At 39.1% G+C, this 22,349-nt stretch overlaps 1 protein-coding gene across 1 annotated transcript; it reads left to right on the top strand.

The window, feature by feature from the left end:
* The first annotated feature begins 10,948 nt into the window (after positions 1-10,948).
* On the top strand, positions 10,949-21,367 carry LOC143300214 (charged multivesicular body protein 1a-like). The gene is made up of 8 exons (XM_076613782.1): positions 10,949-11,080; positions 14,167-14,264; positions 14,528-14,674; positions 15,526-15,594; positions 16,799-16,858; positions 17,260-17,456; positions 18,000-19,131; positions 19,196-21,367. Exons 1-7 carry the CDS (start codon positions 11,074-11,076, stop codon positions 18,019-18,021), a joined length of 600 nt encoding a protein of 199 aa, XP_076469897.1. The 5' UTR covers positions 10,949-11,073; the 3' UTR covers positions 18,022-19,131; positions 19,196-21,367.
* Positions 21,368-22,349: the final 982 nt, after the last annotated feature.

The following is a 22,349-nucleotide window of genomic DNA, read 5'->3' as shown; positions in this document are numbered from 1 at the left end:
TGATTGAGCAGTCCAAGATACTGTTCCATTTGTTTTTGAGTGAACAAAGTATGGGGCCATTTTCTAGTCTTCACATCTAATGGTGTCTGCCTTGGGCAATGCTTTTGTGTTTACCTGTGTTCACTCTCTTCATACTGTGGTGAAACTCCAGAAAGATATTAAGTCTTGGTTGAGTTATATGACATGGTTCATATGTGTACACAAAATATGTATTATTCATGTGAAGGGATCGGGTGACTGTTTGGAATGTGTGTTTTTATGCCGTCATGAAACTCCGGAATATTGAATAGCACTTAAATTGAAATACCATTTGAAAATATTCATTCAGCCAATATGATAGTATATCAGGTACAGATGTATGGGGTTTAGTGTGACTAATGTAGAGTTTTCTGTTTGTGTTGTGGGCATCTGACCAGCAATAAATTATGACAGCTGATGTTGTGTTAGTTGTGCAGCTTGCCCAGTCTGATGGGCAGCTGAAGCTTTATAGTATGAGAATTAAAAAGGTGCTGTGGTCATATTTATCAGTAGTGTACCTTGGGACTCTAATATTTCCTCAGTTTTGTAGAAGTCTCCTGATTTAGTGAATATTGTTGATAGTTTTCACCTTCAGTGGTTTTGGAAATAAAAAAGAGGCAAGCATTCTTCACTTAATGAACATGGTGTATGGCTGCCAAAATAGCAAGGGTTAAAATTTGATAAACTTGCCCCTGAAGTGTGCACATGTGAAACTCCAGTGAAGAAATATAAAAGTTCCTGTACTTTCAGATGGAAAGACCTGAGAACAAGCCATGCACTGTTGACTGTTGCATTCTGGCTTTCATGCCAGTTGAAAACAACAAAACATGCCAAACTGACATTTCAACATATCTCCTTGGATGTATCTGATGGTGATAGCATTTACCAATATGGTAATGGTGTGTAACCATGCAAAGTATAATCTGGGGTTCCTGTCGGTTGACAAAAGCTTGTAATCAGTGTAAAGGAAATTTACAGCACCAGAAAAGCTCAAATAAATGTGTTACTTGGATATATCAGTTATCATTGCTTCCCTGTGTTACTTTTGCTGACAAACCGTTTTGTGCCTTTCAAACTTTGTGTTTTAACTTAAATCCTGGCCGTCTTAATCAGTGTGCCTCAATCATATACCAAATTGGACTGATGATCAAACTTAAAACTACTGCCTTAATTATTCATGTTTACTTATAAGTTATACTACCATGGTCTGGTGATTGGTAGCATTGTATCATAAACTTGGATATCTTGAATATTTGTCTAAATCTCTGTCCAGTTCCAAAATTCCTTACTGTTTAGATCATGAGCAACATAAGTGAACAATGTAAATATCACTTTGAATTGGAGGGTGGCATCATCAGCACACCCTGGTCTTATTTGCCCTATGGAGCTAAATGGTTCAGATAATTTGCAATGAACTGTGTTTTATGGGTGTGTCTCGGTGTTTTTGACTTGCTTTTCTTTTTCTTTTATTTTTTCATAGATGTGACAGTTTTGTGTTTATGCAGTAGCAATATTAATTGGATCATATTCACAATGAAATTTGCTCTGGTTGGTATACATCGTAAGAGATATACAAATATACTTCAGCATTGTATTTTAGCACTGATAACTGCCTATGGACAATTTAGACAGCAGCAATATAGTGGTGTGTGGGATTTACTTGGAACTGTTTGGGGGTAATGCTTCTGAGCTGGCACAGATGATGAAAGAGGAACAACCAAAAAAAACCCAGCTATTTGTGTAAATTGCAAGCACGCCAACAATCTGTTCCTTGAATTTAGAAGACATTCTCTTTGCATGTACTCAGGTGCAAAGAAAGGCAATGTTAACAAAAATGTGGTTTATGCAGCTTGCAAAAGTAAGTCAGCAAGCAAGCCAACAATCCCATTCAGTGAATTTAGAATACATTCTCTTTGCATGGAGTGGGGTATTAGGTGCAAAGAAAGATGTGGATAGACTTATGCTTAGAAACTTGGATGAGTGTGCATGTGCTCACCTAAATATGAAATAGTGCAAAAAAGGCTAGAAAGTTAGATAGTAATTGTACTTCATTTTCATTAGCTATTTTTTGTATGTGTGTGTGTATATATATATATATATATATATATATATATATATATATATATATATAAAATTTTTATTTTGTTTTCTTGTGTTTTATTATTACTTACTGGGAAATATTGTTTAACTCTTTTGCAAGTTCATGCTTGGTCTGATATCGTTTCTAGCAAGTCTTTTTGGTTGTTTACATTGACTTTTTTGGTTTAGTTTTGTTTAGATTGTATTACCACCTATGTGTTTATGTAAAGTCCTTTCACTCATTTTGTATTGTGTTGATCAGTTGTCTTTAGTGTGCACGTCTTTTTGTTACTTTTGATTAAACAACCTTTTTGAATCAACAGAGTTGTGTTTTTCCTCTTCTGCATTCATTGGCTGCAACTCCCACGTTCACTCATATGTATACAAGTGGGCTTTTACGCGTTTGACCGTTTTTACCTCGCCATGCAGGCAGCCATACTCCGTTGCTGGGTATGTTCTTGTTTTCATAACCCACCAAACATTGACATAGATTACAGGATCTTAAACATGCATATTTAATCTTCTGTTCGCATATACACACGAAGGGGGTTCAGGCACTAGCAGGTCTGCACATATGTTGACTGAGGAGATCGGAAGAATCCCCACCCTTTACCCACCAGGGGCTGTTATCGAGATTCGAACCCAAGACCCTCAGATTGAAAGTCCACCACTTTAACCATTCAGCTATTGTGCCCATCAAAAAATTGTGCTTTTGAAACAGGAAAGGACAATTCACACAACATGTTATAAATTGAAAAAATGAACCAAATTGGTGCTCGTCTGTCTTCTTCATGTGTGTGTGTGTTGTGTGCGTGATAAGAGTGGCAAAATCATGGTGGAAGTGGTGACTGTCCCTGTGCTGTTTTGTCCCAGTATACTTGTCCTATATGTATTCTTGTTTTTGTAAGTACTTAAGGCTTTGGTAAGATAAAGCACCATAAATGTTTATTATTATTATTATTACAATTATTGACTCTAGTTTTCATCATCAGAGATGCATCTTTTTGGACTTCATTTAAATCATATTGGTTAAGATTAAATATGCCCCAGTCACTCAAAAGAAAGATACTTCTGTTCCATGACTGAAAAAATAATGTTTATAATTTGCAAGAGGTAAGATATGTAAAGTTAATCCATGGCACCCTTGCTTTTGAAGAGTGATTTGCGACAAGAATATACTTTTTTCTTTTTTTTTAAACACACTGAGGATATATCTTGATAATAAATGAAAAATTGAATATTGGGTAATAATCATGGGGGGGTTTTGTTGTTGCTTTTGGCACACAAAGCGATGTAGATGAAAAATTCCTATTACTAAGTCAAATGTTAGGAAATGGAAAATATTGTATTAAAAACAAAAGCTATTTAATTTTAGCTTCAGTTGTTTATGTTCAGTGTTCAGATTTTGGTTTTGTCTGGTGGTACTGTTTTTGAGAGGTAATTTGACTCGTACAGAATTGTGCCCTTGCTTTCCGTCTCATGTATGTGTTGTGTTCCTTTTAAAGAAAAAAAATGAAATGACTTAGAAATGATTTCCTCTGTTCAGTAGTGAGGTGTCAAGTCTAGATAATCTTATCAAATATGGTTTTGTTTGTATAATTTCATGTTTGTGGGTTTTACTTTGTTTTTATTTATAATCTCATGTTTACATTGAAATGTATATATTGGAACACATTCCTATCAAATATACATTTCTTTTTGTCGCTAATTAAACTGAGACATTTTTAGAACAGACAACATCCTTCATGAGAAAAGATAGGGTTTCGTTGACCTTGTTTGGACCAAATTTACATGTTCATTGACAGTGTCAGGAATCAACTGTGTCATAGCATGCTGTGTGTGAATTGTGAATTTATGAGCGTGAGACATCTTTAGTTGTGATTTATTTACTTCAGTAAAAGTGTGTTTTCCAATGAACTAAAACCTTGTACATAAAGTTCTTCACCCCCACATCACCTTTATGTTGATGTTAAGATGAATAAATAAATGAAAATAAGATTTTTTTTTTTTTTTTAATTCAGCTTTCCACTCTTTTCTTGCAGGGGGTGGAGGGGGTGTTGGTTTTTTGGGGTTTTTTTTGTTTTGTTTTGTTTGGGTTTTTTTTTTTTGTTTCGTTTTGTTTTTTACATAAAAAAAACTAGTATCTTTTTATGAATAATATATGTTGGGTTTGTGTGTGTTTCTCTCTCTCTCTCTCTCTCTTGCATTAGTAGTACACCAGCAAATAAAACCCAAAAGTAACCAAAAGAATATTTTAAAGTGGGAACTGTATGCTTGAATCAAAGTTTAAATATCTTTTAACAGCAGCTTCTGAGTAGATGCTTCACACTGAAAATTAGTTATTTTAGAACTGTTTAATCTGTTATAATATGCATTTGAAAATAACTAATTCTGCACTATTTTATTCAAGTCACTGTACTTGGTTTACTGAGGCATATTTGTCTACAAGATGTAGGGGTTCAAGATGGCAGAATAAGATATCATCCATCTGTCTTAACATGATTACAAGGGTAAGGATTTCTAGCCACAAAGTTCACATGCTTTTTTTCTCTTGTGCAGTTTAGTATGTCTCTGAACTGGATGATATTCAAAATAAAATCAAGATTGAATGGTGGTGAACCATTAAATCAATGTTAGACTGCAATGCTCTGTTTTTTGATGAATGCTAACAAAGGTCCCAACTGTGTATTCCATTTTTCTCTTGAATGAACTGTATTCTTGATCACTTTGTGCAGTTATTTGACATTGATTATGTATTTCTGACTAATTTGCACCTGTTTGTGATTGAGGATCACCAGTGTGAGTTGCGTGAATGTTGACAGCACGTGAAATGAATGTTGGGAGTGAGTGGAATCCAGGAGGAACATGAAGTGACTATTGGGGAGTGTTGTTATTTATAGTAGTTTGCTGTGTGTTCAGCGAAAAGGCACTCCACTGTTACCAGTGGCAGGAGAATAAAAATCTGTTCTTAAAAAATATTGTCTCAAGCAGTTTGGATTGGTGTGTCTGGAAAACTGTGCTGTTTCTGTTTGTCACTTCTCTCTCAGCTTTGACTCCCTTGTCACTTTTATGGTGATTGCCATATCAACACATTTGCTGCTTGGTTTACAGAATGTTAATGGAAGCATTATTGCCTGAAGCTTTCAAGCAATCTTTTTTTTTCTTTTCTTTTCTTTTCTTTTTCAAACCAAGTCTTCATGGAATGATACTTGATAGCCTTGAATGGGTATAAATTTAAAACATTGAGAAAGTAAAAGTTCTAAGGTTTGAATCATGATCACTGTTCCCCATGGCCAGAGTGCAAGTCTCACATTGATAACTGTGAATAAGACCAGGTTTTGTTTCAGTAGGCCTGTGCTGAACCTTTTTCGTCCACTGTTTGTCAGAAACACCTACACGTGTATACCTATAATTATACCTATGCATAAATATGCACACGAGATGGAAATGATTTTTCAAAAGTTGGTAATTATCACCAGGACACAGACTACTAGATCTAACCCCCATATAACCCAGAATCTTCCGAACTATTCTACATTTGAATTTAATTTACTTTAAAGCATTTTGAAAGAGATAGAGCACCCTGGAGTTATAATTTGTTTTTCTCTATTCTCATTCAGTTCCTTTGATTCAGTGGTTCCACTCAAATGCTTTAGTTAATTTCAGATCAAATCAGGGTTTTGTTTTTGGTTGTTTTTTTACAGTACCTTTCGTCTTCACTTCTGATCTTGCTCCAAGCTGGCTGAAAATATTGAGACGAACTGATGGCTGGTGAGAAACACCAGAACAGACTGCACATCATCAGTGCAATGCAATCTTCACTTCCTCTTGACAACAAATGCAGCTTCAGTTCAGTAATTCTCCCTTTGAGATAGCAGCAAGTTTACATCATAAATAAACCTGTAGACTGCAGTACATCTGCCAACGGGAATGATATCTGAGTGCTGGACTTCTGACCAGTCAGACCTGTATCTGTTCGGTCCATTGTGCAAATTTGAGGCTGCACCTCATGGGTTTAAAAGTGATTTTTTTTTTCAAATCTCTCATATTAACCATGCAGATCTGCTGGTATTGAAAATGCCCTATCTTGTATGTATCTTCAAGCACAAGATCAAGAATAATTGGCAAAAAAAACTGTACCAATGTTAGGTTTATAATGGAAACATGACACTCAGCATGCACTCTGAAAAAAAGACTGGCTGCCAAAGTGGTTTGGTAAAAGATGAATGTGCATAAAATCATCCTCATTGAGTATTTAGTTGCAGCCCCCAAACACTGAAGTATCACCACCTTCTGGGAAACCAGTTTTAAAAATGTCCTCACACTTTTCACCTTATTTTTTCTGCTTCTTTCCTTGTTTTTCTGTCATATCCTCAGCCTTTCTGGGCCAGCCACTTTTTTTTTTTTCAAGTCAGGAGATTCTGTCTCTCACCTGAATTGTTCTAAGGTAGAGTGTCAAGTCTGTTGTGCGTTCTCTGACAATAACGGATGTGATATCAACACTGCATTGTGAACCAGATGTCCCCCCCCCCCCCCTCTTTTTTTTCAACTAGTTTTTTAAACTGATAAGGCAAATCATAAACGTAAAGTAAAATCCAATTCCCACCAACCCAAGACACTTCAAGTGAAGACTGCTTCAATACTCCCTTCAACCCGCATCCACCCCTTTTTTCCTTCTTTGCCATTTTAGTATAAGATAAGATAAGAATAACTTTATTATCTCCAACTGGAGAAATTTGGTCAGGTGCATTATCACAACATAGACAAGTAAACAACATGGGGACCATAACTGTAAAAGCCAACAGCCCCTACAAATATTATGAAGATACAAATGTAAAAAATATCACATACATCGTTTCATACATACATCCACACACTGCAGCTAATAACTAGTATTCTTGATGTAAAAACAGAATTAAGAAACATTATTTGAATATAATTATAAACATAGACTAGTATACTGCGCATTGATTATAATAGATATGGTAAGAATACAGATGAATTGCGGAAAACCACAACCAGATAATCAGCACACACCCGCACCCCCACCCCCACCCCCACCCACCCACCCACACATGGATAACTTGATTAAACAAGAGTAATAAACATATGTTCTCAAATAAAAGCATTTCACATATTCGCTTTTAAAAACATTGCAATTAATTATTACATCGTAATTATTAAACAGAAATATATTTAGAATATGGACGTTAGCATTAGACATATTCCATTGTACATTCATCCTGCATATTGCACATCACTTCATATATGTATATATTTCTTTTTGTCAGGCACAGCACTGCCACTCATGATGAAGTTCGTCCTTTGAATTCAAAGATTACCGCAGCTTCAAATTTCAGAAGGTGGCTGTGGGTCCAGAGGTGCCATGAGGCCAATCCAGCCCCTGAAGGCTCACCCACATGTGGGACACAAGTGAGTGGGTGCTGTCGTGGCAGTGGATACTGCTCGGGCCTTACACACTGCACGCTTTTGTTACGCCTTGGTGATGCACCTGGCTTCAGCTGCTAGGGCTCCTGCGGTGATCTTGCTGAGCCAAGCCGTACGGTCCAGAGCAACCGTCTCTAACGTGTTGATGTCGATGCCCAGGTCTTTGAAGGACGCTTTGAGGCAGCTTTTGTTTTTTCTGCCCTCCAACTGAGCGCTTACCCTGGCACAGTTCTCTGTACAGCAGCTGCTTAGGCAGTCGACTGTCTGGCATTCTGACCACATGTCCAGTCCACCTGGCTTAGGCTTTCTACAGGAGGGTATAGATGCTGCAGAGGACAGCTTGTTCCAGGACTTCCATGTCGGGAATTTTGTCCTGCCACCTGATGTGGAAGAGTGCAGAGACAGCTCTTGTTCTTCTTCTTCTGCGTTCATGGGCTGCAACTCCCACATTCACTTGTATGTACACGAGTGGGCTTTTACGTGTATGACCGTTTTTACCTCACCATGTAGGCAGCCATACTCCGTTTTCGGGAGTGTGCATGCTGGGTATGTTCTTGTTTCCATAACCCACCGAACGCTGACATGGATTACAGGATCTTTTAACGTGCGTATTTGATCTTCTGCTTGCGTATACACACGAAGGGGGTTCAGGCACTAGCAGGTCTGCACATATGTTGACCTGGGAGATCGGAAAAATCTCCACCAGGCGCCGTTACCGAGATTCGAACCTGGGACCCTCAGATTGAAAGTCCAACGATTTAACCACTCAGCTATTGCGTCCGTCACGCGGAGACAGCTCAGCAATTGGAAGCAATTGAACTGTTTGGTGTGTCTGCTGTAGACAGTCCAGGTCTCGCTGGCATAAAGGAAGGTGGTAAGGACCACTGCATAGTAGACCAGCTTTGGTGGTAGCGCCGAGTCCTCTCCGATCCCAAGCATTCTCATGGGAGTCTCCCAAAGGCGGTGCTGGCTTTGGCAATCCTGTTGTTGACCTCGGCATCTTTGTTCACTGCGCGAGAGAGCATGCTGCCCAGGTAGGTGAAGTTGTCGACTGCCTGAAGGTTCTGCCCCTTCACTGTGATGCGCAGCTCCTGGTATGACTTTCCTGGGGCAGGCTGGTACATAACTTCAGTCTTTTTGGTGCTGGTGGTGAGACTGAAGTTGTCGCAGGCTTGTGAAGAAGCAGTCCTTTTCACACTGCATCTTCTGCTCTGTGCTGGTGTTGAGTGCGCAGTCATCAGCAAACAAGAAGTCTCTTTTGATGACAGTCTCTTTCACTTTTGTAACAGCCTGCAGGCGCCTGAGGTTGAACAATCTCCCATCAACCCTGTACCTGACACGGATTCCTTCTTTGCAGTCAAGGAAGTCATTTGTCAAAATGGCAGAGAGTCGGGGCGAGAACACTGCTTTGTCTGACGTTTGTCATTGGGAAGGCCTCAGACTCGTCTCCATCATCCAGAACGTTCACCATCATGCTGTCATGGAACTGCCAGACGATTGTGATGAACTTACTGGGGCAGCCAAACTTCTCTATGATCTTCCACAAGCCTTCTCTGCTGATTGTATCAAAAGCCTTAGTCAGATCGGCAAATGTCATGAAAAGGTCACTGTGTTGCTCCTGGCATTTTTCCTTGAGTTGGTGTGCAGCAAAAATCATGTCCACAGTCCCATGTTCAGCTCGGAAGCCACACTGGCTTTCTGGGAGGAGACCTTGCTCGAGATGTTGGAGAAAGCAGTTGAGCAGGACACCGGCCAGAATCTTCCCGCCAATAGACAAGAGGGAGATGCCTCAGTGGTTGTTGCAAGACTGATGGTTGCCTTTTCTCTTGTAGATGTGGACTATGCTGGCATATTTCAGCTGTTGCGGGATCTGTCCCTTGTTCCACATGGACTGGAAGAGTTCGGTCAGCTTTTGCATCATGGCAGGGCCTGCTGCTTTTTATACCTCAGCAGGGAATGCATCGGATCCTGGTGCTTTGCCACAGGAGAGTTGCTTCACTGCCTTCCGGACTTCATCTTCTGTGGGGAGGGTGTCGAGGTCTTCCGGACTTCATCTTCTGTGGGGAGGGTGTCGAGGTCCTCTTCTGCAACATTGCTGCTTTTCAGTTTGATGACATTCAACCTCTTTGCAGTCTTCTGACCTTGGGATCTTCTCATTGGCATAATGCAAAGCCTGAACTTGGACACAATTATAATGAGGTGGTCGGTCCAGCAGTCGGCACCACACATGGCTCTCGTCACCCTAACGTCCAGCAGGCTGTCCGTCTTCCTGGTGATGACGTAATCCATAAGATGCCAGTGCCTCGAGTGATGGTGCATCCATGGCGTTTTCTTACGGGTGGGTAGGCGGAACAGGGTGTTGGTAATGAGTTAAGGTCATGTGTGGCCTGCACACGTCTTGAGGAACAGAAGGCCGTTGCTGTTACACTCAGTGCCAGTGCCATGTCTTCCAGTGATCCCTTCCCAGGTTTGGTAGTCTGTCCCCACTCTGGCTTTGAAGTCCCTGAGAACAGTGAGCTTCTCTGACTGTGGGACTGCTGAAATGAGGGTGTCGAGTTCTTCATAGAACTTGTCTTTATGTCATCTGGGTTGGCCATGGTGGGAGCGAAGGCACTAGTCCGGCAGCGTTGCACTCTTCCAGTGCTGGGTTTGAGAGTGGGGGCTGAAGTGTCATCAGGCAGTCGTTAATACCCTCTGGAAGCTTGATGAGTTTACAGGCGAGGTAAGATTTGATGGCAAATCCAACGCCTGCTTCTCGTCGTTTAGCGCCGCTGCCGTGACCACTGACTCCAGAAGAACGTCAGTGTATCCCCCACTGACCATGCTGGCTCGGAAACGGCTGGCCCCCGGTTGTCTGCTAGGCGCGTTTCGCAAAAAGCTGCTATGTCCATATTGTGGCGGGCTAGCTCTTTGGCAACCAGATTATGTGGCAGTTGCAACATCAGTATTCGACTCGAGACAAAATCCATCTTCTTGATCATTGTGTCGAATACAAAGCCGGGCCTTGAGAGATTTAACAATTTCATTCAAGATATTCAAAATTCAAACAGCACAGTAAATATTCCCAGGAAAGTGATGTTAACAGATGATATATATATATATATATATATATATATATATATATATATATATATGCAAATAACAATAGGAAATTTTGTTTATGAGTCTGTGATGTTAATTAATCTATCATTCATTCATTTACCTAACGATTTGATGACATGTTAAAGTCTATCACATATGTGTATATATATGTACATGTGTGTGTATATGTGTGTGTGTGTATATATATATATTTATATTTGTGTGTGTGTGTGTGTGTGTGTGTGTGTGTCCGGATTGAATCCAACGCGCCTCTGCCAAGAAGTAGAAGGGAGGTAATGCATCAACACGATCATCTCCCTTCATTATGACGTCAGATCCTATGATGGTTGCTCATCAATAGAATTTCACAATCACAAGAATCAAAACACTACGTGACTGGGACACGGAACTGACACATCCACTTCGGGAGAACTCAGAGACGAAAACATGGATGGTAAGATTATCCATTATATTTTGCCTTGTAGCCTGTTTCGTAGATGGACTATTAAAGATATGTTGGCTGTGAGTGTGTCACGATGATCATTCTTCTCCACAGGAAAGTAACGAAACCAATACAGGGAAGTTAGTTTTTTTGGTTACCTGGACATGTTGCGGGCATCATAAGGAGTCTTCGTCTACAATTCCTACATGATAGACATTGTCCCTTCTGTTTGAGGGGTTAATATTGTTGTACGTTCCGAATTCCTTGAAAACTAACAACCCAGCTATGTCCATTGATAATAAATGGAGAAAAAAAAATTCCTGTATCACACACTATCAGTGTATGATTTATGGGAAGTACCAATTTGACTACTTTGACTTTGAATATTGTGAATAGATTTTTTGTCATAATCATAGTATAATGAACCAGAATATTATCCATTCTTTCAGAAATATAGACATAAGAAATAGATCAGAGCAGCCATTGGATGAATAATTAGACAAATTCAGTAATTCAACTAATTTATTGATTTTGTTTTAGAATTGTATTAATTGTATTAATCCCAGGACAACTTATATGCACACCTGCTAGTGCCAGAACACTCTTCATATGTATATGAATGCATAAGATCAAAGGAAAGAATGAAGCATAGCTGACCATTTTCAATATCATCTCAGTTTTGGTGGAATTGTCATTGCATGTTGGAACCTCTGCTGTTCCTATTTATATCAGTGTGTTTATCACTGTTGATCATGTTCTGCTGGAAGAGACAGAAGAACATTTATCATGTGTGACAGTTCAAGCTATTTTCACATCATTTCTTTCATCTTCAATCTTCAGTTTGAATCGATTGCAGGATATTTGTGTGTGTGTGTGTGTGTGTGTGTGTGTGTGTTTAACCAGTTAAGTGCCTGTAAGACATCAGCTGATGCTGGTCCTGCAAAAATTGTTGCCATAGCGCCTATAACTTATAGTATAAGATGCCCACTGACATCCTGCGTATGTTTAATTTTTCCTTTATTGGGGCTTGGTTCAGTGGACATAAACAGACTGAATGGTTAGTTTGTGTCTGGATTATGAAATTTCCTTTTGAATGAACATATGTCACTTTGTCAGGTAGAAGACTCCTTTCTCAGAGGTCCCAACTGCGCTCGATCACAGTTTGTTCTGACTTTATGCCAACGTCAAAATTGTTCCACAAGTTCATTTTTGACTATATAGCATGGTCACATGCTTTCCTGTTGTAACATTACCCAGATGCTCTAGACCTATCGATCACAAGGCCAGGGCAGCCACTACTATCCTTGGTCTCATGTGATGATGCTCAGCTAATTGCATGTGTGTTAACATTGAAACGGCATTGAGTGGACCAATCGGCTTAATCGTTTGCCAGAATAAGACAGAACTTTGCTGAATCAAGTTGTGTTTCGGTCAAACAACGTCTGTGCCTGGTGGATTAAGCTTGTAGATAAAATGTATGTTTGCTGATGTGGCTCAGAGTTTGAGTGTTCCTACCAAATTCAAAATGTTCCTACCAAATTTATGATTGTTCCTTCAAACACCTGACCAGGGGTTGGCATTTCTGCCTTTTAGATAATGATTTACTAACTGGACCATGTGGAACAGGCATGGAAAGGGGGTAGCATCATATGCAAGAAAAGGCACTGAAAATTTTGTCCAGAAAAGAAAGTTATCACAGTCAGTAGATTTACATAATTTTGCAAGCTGTGTTTATTACAATTATGGATATTTATAACAATGGAGAAGGTGATTGACAACAACAGTGATGAAATTGACAGCTCATTTGGTGCAAATTCAGTCCGCCTATCCAGTCAGACAGTTTTTGAGCAGGTGTCTATGACTGACAGAATACATGCAGAGAGCATTGGAAGAGGGGGAGGAGTGATGTAAGATGATAGGTCGAATGCCAGCCAGAGGGTGTTGAAGTGGGCATGGCAGTTGGACATCAGTGAACTGTCATTTCAGTGCACACTGCCTGAAATAGGCAGCCACCAATGCTTCACAATTTTCATGAAACACTGGGTTGAAAGTGCACTGAACGTGAAACACATGCTTTTAGTTTAAATGCTTTTTGACACTGAACCAGATGGTTTACTTGTGTGAAGAGGAAGCAAGCCGGATGTACAGCATACGCTTTAATCAGCCCGTGCGCAACTTGGAAGGAAGGAGTGTCATCAGAGAACTTACCCTCTAACTGGAGAAAGCTCTTAGCTGACAAAAAGCTTGCCTGCTCAGTTTCTGAGAACATGATTGGCTTTTTATGTTGACTGTATACACGTCTGTCATTGTTGGGAAGGTTATTCACTCACAAGTCTACAGGAGTTATGATTTGCATTTATAACCTTATAGCCTGTTTTTATTTCTTACACAGGTGTAATCTGACAATAGACATGCTATTTCCAGCTGTATTGTGTTTGTTTCTAATTGATGCCATTCTGTGGAGATCGAAATAGACTTTTTTGTCGCACAAAAAATATTATTTTCACTTAAAATGCTTGAAAGTTATCTTCAATCAACCTAGTTGTGTAAAAAGCCCAGATTCAGATTCTACATTTATTTTCCTTTACAGAAACATTTACTTTCTTCCTGTATCGTCCATATATTTGGTACTAGATTTAAAAAACAAAACAAAAAAACACACCTGAAACCTCATAATTCCCAAGCAAGGGGAGAGCACTTTTTAAAAAATTCTCTGGCACTGAACTGTCACCAGGGTTTTGTAAACAAAGAGATCTGAATCTTCTGAAGATTTTTTTTGTTTTTCTTACTGACAGATTTGAAAGTCTTTAAATTAAATTGCAACTCCAAGCCACTGTTTGAGCAACACTTTTCTTGCTGTCTATTTAACCTTTTACAGATATGGCCTTTGTCAGCTTGTCTATAAGCATTAATAAAGACATCACTTTTTATACATGTTAGTATATAATGCCTTTGTGTGCATGTGCTGTCATGATTGTGTGTGCATACATGTCTAGTATTGAATATTTGTGATAATTTGGCTTGTAAGGAACATCACCAGTATGAAATAAAACCACCTATTATTTTTATTCAGTGTTTGTTTCTGGTGTCTTTTCTAGATACACTGTTTCAACTGAAGTTCACGACTCGTCAGCTGGAGCGTTTGGCTGCAAAGTCAGAGAAAGAACAGAAACAGCAACAGGCCAAAGTGAAAAAGGTTGGCACAAAAGGTTTTTCACTACTTGAAGATTCATCTCATATGATTATAGAGAATATGTGTGCAGCTCATGTGAACATATTCGAGAAATTCACATGGCTAAATGTTATTTTTTGTGGTGTGTAAGCGCTATTTCTTGTGGCCTGTTAAAATTTCCAGAAACACTGCAGGCATTTGGATTGATGTTATTATGTACACACCAGATGTTTACAAAGCATTATGCATTATTATAGTCGGTCAATGTGGACTTTGTTGTGTTAAAGGCCCTGCAGCAAAAGAACGTTGAGGGAGCCAAGATTTATGCTGAGAACGCCATACGGAAAAAGAATGAGGGTCTTAACTATCTACGCTTTGCTGCCCGAGTGGACGCAGTTGCTGCTAAAGTTCAGACTGCTGTCACCATGAAACATGTAGGTGAAGTGGAGGATGTGGGAGATGTTTGGGATGATCTCTCTCGTACACACTCACATATGCACACGTACATACACACACACATACACACACAAAATCTCACTCTCTCTCTCTCTTTCTCTTTCTCTTTCTCACTTACTTACTCAAATGGGATGTGTACTAACCTCATGGTACTATTCCACAAAAGCAATTTTACAGCAGCACAAACATCTCCCACATACACATACACTCCTTTACATACATGAAAACACACAGACACACACTCTCTCAATTTGCATGTAAGTTGAATAGAACTTTTGTTGTTTCTCATGATTCTGTTAGAAATATGCTTGAGAGCTTTGAAGGCTGATGAAGTCACTTTATGTGTAGGTCACTGGGGACTTGAAGTGTGTAGTGGATATACCATAAATAAACTGACACTATGTACAGTGGTGAATTTCGGTTGCAGGTTAGCAATGATATCTTTGTGTGTTCCTTCTGATCCATTTGATTGTGTTTGCATTCTGCACCAGATATGATAAAACTGAATGATATTGATTATTCCTTTATTGACCATTAGTTTCTCTTGCCTTCTTTTGAATCACAAAAAGCGGTCATGTTTCCCTGGGCTGTCTTCTGTCTGCTTGCCCCATTTGGAAGGTCTCTCAATTAAAACTAAAAGCCCTGGTCATTCATAAATAATAGTACAATGATAAGGGGTAGTGGGGAGATTCAGATGACTTGAGTGAATTTGATACATACTTTTCGACTTGCCCACATTTCGTGCGTAGTTTAAGTGTAAAATTGTATAAATCGTGCGCATATGATTTGGACAGGATGTTTGATTGTGTCATTTTTTTCTGTCTTGCAGGTTGCCAAAGACATTCAGAGTGTGTGCAAATCTCTGGACAAAGCCATGTCTTCCATGGACTTGCAGAAGGTAACAGCATTGTTGGTTTTGAAAGTGCTGCAGTGTTCTCAACTGATAACACTATCAATGTAACAAACATGTACAGATATGTGGCACATATACATGCATATATATAATGCATGCAAGCACATACTGTTGTTTTTCTGTTGCTTGTTTAATAATAAAACACATAATGATTGCATACACAGAAAAGCATGTGCAAAAGTGTAACATTCATAAATGTTTGAAAACATGCATGTCCACAGACACCCACAAACAGACACAATTAGTACCATTATTAAATGACTAAAATCAATTTTAATTAAAATTTCCTCTTATGCACATGTGCGCTTGCGAGCGCACACACAGACACACACATATACTCACACACACACACGCATACGCACGCACGCACGCTTACATTGAAATATCATCCAGTCATAGATTAGAATCTATCTCTAGCAATGTAACCTATGTAGATTTATACAGAAGAGAAATGACAAAACAGTGAAGAAGTGTTCATGATTGATTATGTAAGGGAAGGCACAAAAACACAAGCCAAGAAACAAACATGCAAGGTTTGTGATATGTTGGAAGATAAAATTCATTTTCTTGACCAGTTCAAATTATATGAAAATGAGAGAACTGGATTGATCAGAAAAGTGTATTCATGCTCAAATGCCATGAGAATGTATGAAACTTTATTCAGTCCAGTTTTCTTCATTCATAACTGTTTTAAGAAGAAACATTGAGATGATTGACTCTTTGTGACTGTCTTGAAAACCTGCTGGCTTGTTAGATGAAAAATATTATTCTGATTCCACACACACACATGCATGTAAACATACACACTTAAACACACCCTTTGTTTCTCTAACACTCCTCTCACATACACACTCTCTCTCTTTCTCTCTCTCTCCCCCCCCCCCCCCCCTCCTATTTTCTCATTCTCTGTCATTAAGCCTCCTAATTCAAGGAATAATAGTGGAGGAAGAAAAAAACAGAGCTAAGACATGTATACATCACAGCTGATGCATTGTTTACAACTTCTGAAAACAGTGATTTAGCTGGCGCAGTTTTGAAAAAAAAATGTATTAAGTAAAGTTTAGAATACAGTTACTGGCCAGTCCAGGTGTGTTATGAATTGAGTATGGCTACAGTGCCTTCAGGTAGGATCAGTGAGGATGACCCATGGTGCCTGTGTATTGCATATGTGTGATGTTGGACTGTGCAGGTGGAGCAGATCATGGCCAAGTTTGAGAAGCAGTTTGAAGATTTGGATGTCAGAACCTCTGTGAGTAGCAGTATGAATTGTACCCCTGAGAACATGAGTAAAGTATCTTATCTCAAGATCTTCAAAAAAGCAGAAAAACAGATCACTGCCAGTGTTAGCCCAAGTCCTGTTGTTTATTTTTTTCTTAATCAGTTGCAGTGTGTGTGTGTATGTATGTGTTTGTGTGTGTGTGTGTGTGTGTGTGTGTGTATGTGGTCTGCTGTGCAGAAATATGATTGTTGTTGTTCATATATAATAGTATAATTTTCTTCTTTTTTGTGGTATCTCTCTCTCTCTGTCTGTCTGTCTGTCTCTCTCTCTCTCTCTCTATATATATATATGATTTTTGTCATTTTTTGTGGTATTGTGTAAACATTTAAGTGCAGAGGTGTGACATGGTGCAATGTGATTGTCGGGTACAGACAATGGACCAGGCGATGGGATCGGCCATGACCTTGTCAACGCCCACAGACCAGGTGGAGGCACTCATCTCTCAGGTGGCGGAGGAGAATGGGCTGGAAGTGATCGACCAGCTGAAGGACCTGCACGCCCCCTCTGCCTCTGTGGCCTCCTCCTCCAAGACTGCCGACCAGACCAGAGAAGACGACCTGTCCAGAAGGTAGGGTTTGTGGGAGGGAAGGACGAGCAAGGGATGGAAAGTTGCAACAAGATGTCTAAAGTGCTGTATTGAACTGTTGAGTTCTGACCTTGAAAATCTAAAGATCGGTCTGCCAAACAAACCTAGATCCATTTTCCATCAATGTTGAGTTTTTTGGGTGTTTTTTTTTTCAGAGCCCTTCATTCCAGTGTAACTGAAGTGAGAATTCCAGGATTTGTTTTGAACCAAGAGTTTAAGACTTGAACTGTATATAGAGCTTAAAGTAGTCCAGTCAGGTCTTGACATGTTCCAGGTTTATATCAGCGTTGGATGGGTTATGGAAACAAGAGCATGCCTAGCATGCACGCCCCCCAAAATGGAACATGATTGCATGCATGGCAGGTTAAAAGCTCATGCATATAAAAGCCCACTCAGACATACAAGTGAATGTAAGAGTTGCGGTGCACGATCGCGGAAGAAGAATAGTCTCTCTGTTTCATGTTCTGTCATTGATGTGATTTGAAGCTATAGTCAAAAGTCCTTTTGTTTTTTCCTTGTCTACAGGTTGCAAGCCCTGAGGAATTAAAGACAGCATGGTCAGTGACATACTTGAGATCTGCTGTTTTTCTGCTGTGGTAGACCGTGCTTCAAAAGATGGTCCTTGTACAGTCATAAGGAGAGCAGCAGTCAGCGGCGTGCCCACAGCCTGTCATCACCCTGCCTCTGGTGGTTTGTGCTTTTTGAAGACAGTTGTTATGTACAGTCTCTGTCCAGCCAGCCTTCTTTTAGCAATGGATATAGTGTGTGAGCGGATGTGTGTGTGTGTGTGCAAGAGAGTAAGATGCTTTGTTGTAATATATGACTAAGTTTTGTGCTCTGGTTAGTGGGAATGCTTGATTTTGTCTGATTTTGTATTGACACTTTCAATACTTCATTGTGCATGTGCTTTTTTTTTTTTTTTTTTTTTTTTTTTGAGAAGGGGTGGGGGTTAAGAATGGCAACATCTGATTTCGGCAAAGTTGTGATGTTCATTTTCATTTTGTACAGAATAAACGGTCTGTGTGTTGAAGTATCTTGAGAAGCTGCCCAATCTATCACCAGCATGTTTGTTTTATCACAGATATTTTTTGCAACTGCAGTATGTAGTATCAGTGATGCGTGTTGGAAATTAATTATTGTTGGGTGCTTTTCTTTGTTGTTTTCCCAAGGACAAGCATTATAATTTTCTCCAACAGCAGAAATTATGATCTTGATGCTTGGAACTGTATAAACTGCTGGTCCAGCACAAAGACCTCATTTGTGTCTGACTGAGTTGACTGGCTGTAGATTGTGTTTGTGTGGCTTGTGTGTGGAAATACATGAATTTGTGTGTGTGCATGTGAGTGTATATGCATGTGTGTGAGTTTGACTGGGTGGAGATTGTGTTTGTGTGGCTTGTATATGGAAATACATGAATTTGTGTGCATGCATGTGAGTGTATATGTATGTGTGTGAGTGCTCGTGAGAGAGAGAGGGAGAGAGAGAGAGAGAGATGAGTGAAAGGATGAGAAAAGTCAGAGACAGCAGAAGACAATGAATTCAATACCTCCAGCCAGTAGGATAGGTATTTGTTAAGCAAAAGATGCTCCCTGTAGATGGACAGTCAAATATTTTCATAATGCCCCACTGACTAGTGTAGGAAAACAAGTGTGCACAGGTAAACACCCTCCTGTCATTTCGAAAATCCCTTTGCAAAGATGCTGGAAAACAAGTGTGCACAGGTAAACACCCTCCTGTCATTTCGAAAATCCCTTTGCAAAGATGCTGGAATAATTACTAAGGACTTCAGAGGGCAGGGCTAAGTAAATGAGGGGTGGTGACAAGAAAAGCATCTTTGGATGGGACTGTGTTAGATGTCTGTTAAAGAATATTTATCTGCTGTTGCATTGATACTATCTGAAAATAATGACACAATAATTATTATCTTGTAACATTTCAGATTGACTCATGTTTAAGGATGTCCTCCTTCTGTCTTTTTATTTACTATTTATAGAGTTGTTAGAATTATGTTCATACTTGTTTAAAAAAAAAGTGGTGTTATTGTGGGAGTCCTTTTTTTTTTATGAATGATCAGTATATTTGCAGTACCTTTTTCTCTACCAGTGTGTATTCTTCCAATGGTTTCCCATTTTAAGATTTTGACAAATTTGTATTTGATGTGGGGTGGTTGTTTTTTTATTCATTAAAAGGAAAACATGTTTGAAAAACACTGGTTTCAGTACTTAAATGTTTTCCTATTGTTCAATATATTTTCTGACTTTTTAAATCAGATTTCTTTCTGCCTCTAATAGTAAAATATGTGATGGCAAGTGTGGTGCTGACACATTTGTCCAGACACCCTTTTGAGTGATTTTTGTGTAATGTCCAGGTAGGATTTTTTTTTCTTCTTCTTTCACTTGACTAAGAAAGCTGAATTTACTGTCCTAATTTCTGTCATGTCAGTTTGTCAGAGTCCATATCAGTGACATCGTTTGGAACAGGAAAATTTGAAGAGCTAAAAACTGCCTGTTGTGAAGCACAAGACTGAGGCATCTTTGTGTTATGATTGTTGAGTTAACTTTCTGTTCTGTATCTACATACGCAGGTACACTGACCTGAAAGGCCAGAAAAATCTGAACAGATCAGGTGCCCTTAGGATTTGTACAGTGTACTTTGCCAGTGGAGACTTTTGTCACTGACTGAATTTCAGTCATCAGTGGGGGAAAATGTTCATAATTTTGGGTTTCCAATAATAATGTAATTTTCAGGCAATATTGCTGCCTGCTTGAATATTTCTAGTGATTCTCACTTGGCCTATAGAGAAAATGTTACTCTTTCTTTCTCTCTGTTATTTTCTTTTCATCATCATTATCATACTCACCATCACCATTCTCCTCTTCAGCAAAGGAAAAGGTTAAATGACGATCACTGTACTCAGAATAGATTATTAATGGACCTTTTTAACTTTGCTTTTAATTGTGTTTTTAGTGTTTTGAAATATACATATTTGTACATGTGTGTATACATGTATACTTGCAGTTAAACAAAAGAGATAAAAAAAAAAAAAGGGTTGGGATATTATTTTTCATTACAATTTCAAAAATCATGTTGCCTATTTCATTTACATGGATTATTCATTTTATTCCTGTGCTATATCATATACACCAACAATTTATTAAAAGAAAGAAAAGACACAAACAGAAGAAAGATCAAAGGTGAGGTGTTCAACAAACAGACCAGTCCCCAGACACCAGCAGACTAGAAAGTTCAGGCACAACATCACCATCTAACATGTGGAAATTCACTGAGCTGCCAGCCTATGTTCCAGTTCATCACCAAAAGGCAAATGTGTGAAATGTCTGATTTCTCTCCAACAGAAACGGAAAAGATTCAAACTTGAATAAAAGAAAATATTGTGATGTCAGTAATAATTGTGAAGAAGAATGTGAAGCCTTCCCAGATGTTCATGTGGGGACAAAAAATGGTTGCCATTGTAACACACACACACACACACACACTCTCTCTCTTTCTCTCTCTCTCTCTAAAGAACTTTCTTATTAAAGAAAAAAAAAGAAAAGAGAAGAAGATATATATATAAATGTATATATATAACATCAGGGGAAAAAAAAATTGTTCTTCCCTTGAAATTAACTCGAGTGCTATAAGTTTCCTGAATAAAGAAATGTAAAAAGAGAATTCGTCTAAAGAGATTGTCCATAGTGATTGTAACTTTCTGTACTGGTAACTGATTGACATGTGTATGTGGATTTTCTGTTGTAATCATGCTGAGATATCTCACTATTTTCTTCTCTTTTTTTTTTCTCTTTTTTTTTTTATAATGATGAAACAGTTATAAGAAAATATGTTATTAGTTTGAGTGTCAGCCTGTACAATAAATTGCGATAGAACCATAATGACAGTGACAATTTTTGTGATGTGAGAGAGTGACTTGTGTGTGCTAGCTTGCAGGGGGAGGTGTGGTGGGTGTACCAAGTTTGTTTTAGAGAACTGTGAAGTTAATGGATGATTAGACTGATCTAAAATACAACAATAAATCATTCTTGCTGTGATTACAAGTAACCTTCAACACTGAAATAACTTTAACTGCACAAGTCTAGTTACAGTAATCATCAAATCCACAGTGCCAGGTTCTGCAAAAAGGACAAAGAACTTCAGTTTTTCATTATTCCACCTGAATGTATGTCTACCTGGATATCAAAGACTCCTTAATGACCTCCCTCAAGCACTGCAGCATTGACCCAAACACTTGGGAAGCTCTTGCTTTCAATCGCTCAACATGATAGCGTGGGTCTGCTCAGTAATCGCTTCTATGAAGAGCAGAGGATTGGCAACACCAGCATCCCAAGAAGGCACTGGATCCACCCACAACTGGACAGCACCAGCTACACCCTTTGCCACAGTGCCACTGACACTTAGAAGCCCTTATTGGACTTAATAGTCATCTACAGACCCACCCAGTGTGAAGCTCATGCAAAGTAGAAACAACAACTCACCTTTACATGATCTGATCTTACAATAACAGGTTTGAACTTGAAACGATGGGCGCAATAGCCGAATAGCATTGGACTTTTCAATCTGAGGGTCCCGGGTTCGAATCTCGGTGACAGCGCCTGGTGGGTAAAGGGTGGAGATTTTTCCGATCTCCCAGGTCAACATGTGCAGACCTGCTAGTGCCTGAACCTCCTTCGTGTGTATATGCAAGCAAAAGATAAAATACGCACGTTAAAGATCCTGTAATCCATGTCAGCGTTCGGTGGGTTATGGAAACAAGTACATACCCAGCATGCACACCCCCGAAAGCGGAGTATGGCTGCCTACATGGCAGGGTAAAAACGGTCATACACGTAAAAGCCCACTCGTGTATATACGAGTGAA

Source organism: Babylonia areolata, chromosome 26, assembly GCF_041734735.1.
Source record: "Babylonia areolata isolate BAREFJ2019XMU chromosome 26, ASM4173473v1, whole genome shotgun sequence".
In the NCBI taxonomy this organism is placed as follows: Eukaryota; Metazoa; Mollusca; class Gastropoda; order Neogastropoda; family Buccinidae; genus Babylonia; species Babylonia areolata.
The sequence above is the reverse complement of the archived record's forward strand: the minus strand, read 5'-3'. Positions and strand labels throughout refer to the sequence as shown.